The 7,248-nt window shown below is 48.8% G+C and overlaps 1 protein-coding gene across 1 annotated transcript in view; it reads left to right on the top strand.

Annotated features, from left to right (window-relative positions):
- Positions 1–7,248, top strand: part of LOC106817089 (Down syndrome cell adhesion molecule-like protein 1 homolog) — a 35,091-nt gene that overhangs the window by 6,195 nt on the left and 21,648 nt on the right. The window contains exons 3-5 of the mRNA XM_014821737.1: positions 85–165; positions 2,420–2,578; positions 2,843–2,979. Coding sequence (XP_014677223.1) covers positions 85–165; positions 2,420–2,578; positions 2,843–2,979 — 377 coding nt within the window. The remainder of the gene's footprint in view (positions 1–84; positions 166–2,419; positions 2,579–2,842; positions 2,980–7,248) is intronic.

Below are 7,248 nucleotides of genomic sequence, written 5' to 3'. Positions count from 1 at the left end.
GCTCTTCTGTGATGCCATAGCAGTGCCGAGCAGCCCCCCTCAGGACGTGCACGCCGGCGCTGTCTCCACAGCGATCAACCGTAGATGCACCTCCGCCGTTCAACGAGTCTGACGGAATTCTGCAGGGATACAAGATTTGTGTACGGACCCGTAGGAGACGAGACGGTGCGTCTGACAGTCGTGTGTGGGCAGTTTTCTTCTTCTTCTTTTTTTCTTTTTTTCTTCTTTATTTCTTCTTCTTTTATATTATTATGTATTTTGCTTCTTCTTATTGGTATTTATTATTATTCTTTTTCTTTTTTCTTTTTTCTGGATTCTTATATTTTCTGCCTTCTTCCTCGTCTTCTGTGCTCTTTCTTCCTCCTTTTTTCTCTCTTCTTCGCTCTTCTTCGTCTTCGTCGGCCTTCTCTTCTTCTTCCTTTTTCTTCTTTCTTCTTCCTCTTCTTCTTGCAAGAGAACTACCAGACCTCTATAATATTCTCCTCTGCTATCTCTCTCTCTCTCCTTAGATCCCCTTCCCTCCTCTTTCTCTCTCTCCTCTCTCGCTTCTTGCCTCTCTCCCTCGCCTCTCTCTCTCTCTCTCTCTCTCTCTCTCTCTCTCTCTCTCTCTACCTTCTCTCCCTCCCCCTTTCTCATTCTCTCTCTACCTCTCTTCCTCTCTCCTCTCCCCTCTCTCTCTCTCTCTCTCTCTTTCTCTCTTTCTCTTCTCATCCTCTCTCTCTCTCTCTTTCTAACCTCTCTCACTATCTCTCTCATCCCTCTCTCCCTCTTCCCCCTACTCCCTCCCCCTTCTCTCACTTTCTCATTTCTTTCTCTCTGCTCTCTCTCTCTTCTCTCTCTCTCTCTCTTCTCTCTCTCATCTCTCTCTGCTCTCGTGTAAATTACTCTCTCTCTCCCTTGCTCTTTCTCTCTTTCTCTCTCTCTCTCTCTCTCTCTCTCACTCTCTCATCTCTCTGCTCCCCCCTCTTCTCCCTCCCTCCCCCTCTCTCTCTCTCTCTCTCTCTCCTCTCTCTTCTCCCCTCTCTCTCTCTCTCTCTCCCTCTCTCTCTCTCTCGCTCTTCCCTCTCCCTCCTCCCCTCTCTCTCTTTACCTCTTCTCTTTACACTGCCACATAATTATCGATGGCGAGTTTGCATCGCGATCGGGAGGAGCTGCCATGGTGGGTAACAAAAGCATCACGGATGACAAGTGATTGGCCAGAAGTTAATCGATTTCACTGCACACCGCAATAAATATCAAAACCGCCGCCCGTAAATTCCACTCAACGTGTTATCGCCAAACATAATACTTGTTTTGTTATAAAACGTTGGCCGCCCGGAAAACGCCCGTAACGCAAAAATGAGCATGCATCGACGTTTCAGCGTTGCAACATTGAAGGCAGGCTGACCGAGTTGTTAATATATAGCGTCTGTCAGAATTTGACAGCATTTTGTGTTAATGTTAGAAATTACATGACACACACACAGCTCTATGTCAGTTTATCGAAGAACACATCTTCAGGCGATATTTTTTGTATGAAATCATGTATGAGTGCGCTTCTGGACATAAATTTATATTTACATTTAGAATTTAGATATTTTAATCGCCTAACCCAGTGGGTTAGCTATGAACGCAGGTGAATTACAGGACACAAACCTGCTGCGCGCAAGCACGCACTACGCACGCCACACGCCGCAAACACACACACGCCACACGCACGCACGCACACGCGACAACGCACACACACACCACACTCACAACACACACACACCACGCACGCACACGCGCACACGCACACACAACACACACACACACACACCTCACCGCCACGCACACGCACACACACGCACACGCACCACGGCACGCACCAAACACGCGCACGCACACACACACGCGCCGCACACACACACGCACACGCACGCACACGCGCACACGCCACAACACAAACACGCACGCACACGCGCACACACCACGCACGCACACGCGCACACACACCCACGCACACGCGCACACACACGGCACGCCACACAAACACGCGCACACACACACGCGCCACACACGCACACGCACACACACGCACACGCACATGCACACGCACGCACACGCACGCACACACACACACACACACACACACACACACACACAACACACACACACACAACACACACACACACAAGCACATCACACACACACACACACAACCAAACACACCACACACACACACACACACACACACACACACACACACACACACACACACACAACACAACACACACACACACACACACACACACACACACACACACGCACACTACCCATTAATAACAATATTATGCTAACTCCAACTAACTCTTCGTTGTGAAATCCGATGAACTAATTCCACCCTATTAACTTCTCAGTTAATTCCCTGTTAATTATTGTCTTTCCGCTGTCGCCGCAGATTTTCAGGAGGAGATTCGCACGAAGACGACGACAGTGTTGAAGACGACCATACACGGCCTCGAGAAGTACTCTAACTACAGCATACAGGTGCTCGCGTACACGCGCACGGGAGACGGCATGCGCAGCGACCCCGTACACATCACCACCCTGCAGGACGGTAAGCAGCGACATCTATAGGCGCACAGTTTAACTATTTAAAAAAACTTTGTAATCAATTGAGTTATAATAAAAATGCAATAATGAAAAATATGAAAATGTGAAGTTAACATAATATTGTGGGTTTTTTGTGTTGATTTGTCGGTTTGCAGTGTTTCGTGGATGTTTACTTGCTTCTAATTGATTATTTGATTTTATATGATTTGAATTCATGTTTTATCTAATTCTGGAAATTTACTAATATATTCCCCGTTTGACCTTCCAGTTCCGGGTCAACCAGGGGACATCAAGGCACTGCCGATGGGTCCAAGCGCGATCATAGTCGCGTGGCGCCCTCCATTGCACCCAAACGGAATCATCACCAAGTACACGATCCGCATGAAATACAAGGAGGAGAAGAAGGTACGTGTGAGTCGATCCCAGCGAAATGCTGGGAGAAATTTACAGGAAAACCACAAATGTTGCACAAACACACTGACGTACAAAAATAGGAATAATCGAGCATAAGAAAGTACGAGACGTTCTCGAACCGATCCGGTTATGAGTACGATCGACGTACGAACGAAATTTTCCGATCCGGTTCTGATTTTATCCGTTTCCGATTTTCATACTTTCCGTAAATGAAACTGTTGCATTACAGCGCCGTGGCCTCTGAGGGACACGGGGGGGAAAGCTACCCACGGGGGAAGCTGCCCACGGGAGGAAGCTACCCACGGGGGGAAGCTAATCACGGGGGAAGCTACTCACTGGGGGAAAGCTACCCACGGGGGGAAGCTACCCACGGGGAGAAGCTACCCACGAGGGGGAAGCTATCCACGGGGGGAAGCTACCCACGGGGGGAAGCTACCCACGGGGGGAAGCTACTCACGGGGGGAAGCTACCCACGGGGGGAAGCTACCCACGGGGGGAAGCTACCCACGGGGGGAAGCTACCCACGGGGGGAAGCCACCCACGGGGGAAGCTACCCACGGGGGGAAGCTACCCACGGGGGGAAAGCTACCCACGGGGGAGGCTACCCACGGGGGGAGCTACCCACGGGGGGAAGCTATCCACGGGAGGGAAGCTACCCACGGGGGAAGCTACTCACGGGGGAAAAGCTACCCACAGGGGTAGCTACCCACGGGGGGAAGCTATCTCCTATGTTATGAGGGAAACCGAAAGAAAAGCCTAATGAAATTTAAATAACACTGAAACGGGTGTAAATCGTCATGTAGGTCAAGATCCGTGCTGCCCTCGTCTCGCACCCACCCACACCCCCTCTCGCCTTCACACACACACAACTTTAAGACGTCATGATCGTCATCACAATGATCGTCATCGTTATCCGTGGCAGACGCCGGACGCGCGCGGTCGTTATGGTGACGGCGTATAATGGCGCCGTTTCGCGTAAAGTGCGTTCGCTCGCAATATAACAATGATCATAATTTTCCCGATTCGTTTCGCCCCGTACTGATTTTAGAGCTGTTACAGCTGCTGATATTACTGCTGCTGCTGTTGCTGCCGCCGCTGCTGCTGCTCCTTCTACTACTGCTCCTTCTACTACTGCTGCTGCTGCATGCTGCTGCTGCTGTTGATGGTGGTGGTGGTGGTGGTGGTGGTGGTGGTACTGCTCCTGTTGTTGTTGTTGTTGTTGCTGCTGCTGTTGTTGTTGTAACATAATTATAATCCTAATCCTACTCCTAACCCTAACACTAACACTAACCCTAACACTAACACTAACACTAACACTAACACTAACACTAACCCTAGACCTAAACTGGGCCATTGCTCTTCTTGCAAGTAGTACTAGTATTCTCACTCTTAGTGTACACCCGAATTCGCGCATTGTTCCTTCGTAATTGCCACTATAACAGCGTATACATGACGTATAAATTATAGTACATATATAGTGCGTATATATTACATACATAGTGCATATCTATGGTCTATATTACGTATATAGTACATATCTATGGTGATGTACAATACGTGGTGTATTACGTATAACATCGTGCTTCTGTGACGCCATGCAGTGCCGAGCAGCCCCCCTCAGGACGTGCACGCCGTGGCGCTGTCTCCACAGACGATCAACGTAGAATGGCACCCTCCGCCGTTCAACAGTCTGCACGGAATTCTGCAGGGATACAAGATTGTGTACGGACCCGTACGAGACGACGACGGTGAGTGAAGGCGTGTGTGGGGGAGTCTTCTTCTTCTTCTTCTTTTTCTTCTTTTTTTCTTCTTCTTCTTCTTCTTCTTTTTATTATTATTATTTTGCTTCTTCTTATTGTTATTATTATTATTATTTTTTCTTCTTTTTCTTTTTTCTTATTCTTATATTTCTGCTTCTTCCTCGTCTTCTTCTCTTTCTTCCTCTTTTTTTTTCTTCTTCTTCGTCTTCTCTTTCGTCTTTTTCTTCGTCTTCTTCTTTTTTCTCGGTTCTCTTCCTTCTTCTTTTTCTTTTTCTTCTTCCTCTTCTTCTTCAAGGAGAACTACCAGACTCTATATATTCTCTCTCTGCTATCTCTCTCTCTCTCCTGCCATTCCCTTCCCTCTCTTTCTCTCTCCCTCTCTCTCTCTTTCTTTCTCTCTCTCTCTCTCTCTCTCTCTCTCTCTCTCTACCTCTCTCCCTCCCCCTTTCTCTCCTCTCTCTCTCTCTCTCTCTCTCTTTCTCTCTTTCTCTCTCTCTCTCTCTCTCTCTCTTTTCTAACCTCTCTCACTATCTCTCTCATCTCTCTCTCCCTCTCTCCCCCCTCCCTCCCCCTCTCTCACTTTCTCTCTTTCTTTCGTCTCTGCTCTCTCTCTCTTCTCTCTCTCTCTCCTTCTCTCTCCATCTCTCTCTCTCTCGTGTAATTACTCTCTCTCTCCCTTGCTCTTCTCTCTTTCTCTCTCTCTCTCTCTCTCTCTCTCACTCTCTCATCTCTCTGCTCCCCCCTCTCTCCCTCCCTTCCCCTCTCGCTCTCTCTCTCTCTCTCCTCTCTCTCTCTCCCTCTCTCTCTCTCTCTCCTCCCTCTCTCTCTCTCTCGCTCTCCCTCTCCCTCCCGCCCTCTCTCTCTTACCTCTTCTCTTTACACATGCCACATAATTATCGATGGCGAGTTTCGCATCGGATCGGAGCAGCATGCCATGGGGGTAACAAAGCCATCACAGGATGACAAGTGATTGCAGAAGATTAATCAGATTTCATGCACACCGCAATAAATATCAAACCGCCGCCCGTAAATTGCCACTCAAGGTGTTATCGCAAACATAATACTTGTTTTGTTATAAAACGTTGGATCAGTCCGCACCGGAAAACGCGTAACGCAAAAATGAGCATGCATCGGACGTTTTCAGCGTTGAACTTGAAGGCAGGTGACCGAGTTTTAATATATAGCGTCTGTCAGAATTTGAAGCATTTTGTGTATAATGTTTAGAAATTACATACACACACACAGCTCTATGTCAGTTTATCGAAAACACATTCGGCGAATATTTTTTGTATGAAATCATGTATTGAGTGGCCTTTGGAACATAAATTTATATTTACATTTAGAAATTAGATTTTTAATGCGCCTAACCAGTGGGTTAGCATGAACGCAGGAATTCACAGACACCGAAAACCTGCTGCGGCGCTAAGCACGCACACGCACGCCACACGCCGCAAAACCACAACACACGCACACGCACGCACGCACACGCACACGCACACACACACACACTCACACCACACACACACACAGCACGCACACGCGCACACGCACACACACACACACACACACACACCTCACGCCACGCACACGCACACACACGCACACGCACCACGGCACGCACACAAACACGCGCACGCACACACACACGCGGCCACACACCCACACGCACACGCACGCACAACGCGCACACGCCACAACACAAACACGCACGCACACGCGCACACACCACGCACGCACACGCGCACACACACCCACGCACACGCGCCCACACACGGCACGCACACAAACACGCGCAACACACACACGCGCCACACACGCACACCGCGACACACACGCACACGCACATGCACACGCACGCACACGCACGCCACACACACACACACACACACACACACACACACAACACACACACACACACACACACACACACACAAGCACATCACACACACACACACACAACAAACACACCACACACCACACACACACACACACACACACACACACACACACACACACACAACACAACAACCCACACAAACACACACACACACACAACACACACACACACACACACACACACCACACACTACCCATGCATAATAACAATTTATGCTAACAACTCCAACTAACTCTTCGTTTGTGAAATTCGATGAACTATTCACCCTATTAACTTCTCTGTTAATTCCTTGTTAATTAGATTGTCTTTCCGCCTGCTTGCCGCAGATTTTCAGGGAGCGAGATTCGCCACGAAGGACGGACGACAGTGTTGAAGCACGACCATACCACGGCCTCGCAGAAGTACTCTAACTAACAGCATACAGTGCTCGCGTACACGCGCACGGGAGACGGCATGCCGCAGCCGACCCCGTACGCATCACCACCCTGCAGGGACCGGTTAAGCACGACATCTATAGGCGCACAGTTAACTATTAAAAAAACTTTGTAATCAAATTGAATTATATAAAAATGCAATAATTAAAAATATCGAAAATGTGAAGGG

Source organism: Priapulus caudatus, unplaced genomic scaffold (genome assembly GCF_000485595.1).
Source record: "Priapulus caudatus unplaced genomic scaffold, Priapulus_caudatus-5.0.1 Scaffold1592, whole genome shotgun sequence".
In the NCBI taxonomy this organism is placed as follows: domain Eukaryota; kingdom Metazoa; phylum Priapulida; class Priapulimorpha; order Priapulimorphida; family Priapulidae; genus Priapulus; species Priapulus caudatus.
The sequence above is the reverse complement of the archived record's forward strand: the minus strand, read 5'-3'. Positions and strand labels throughout refer to the sequence as shown.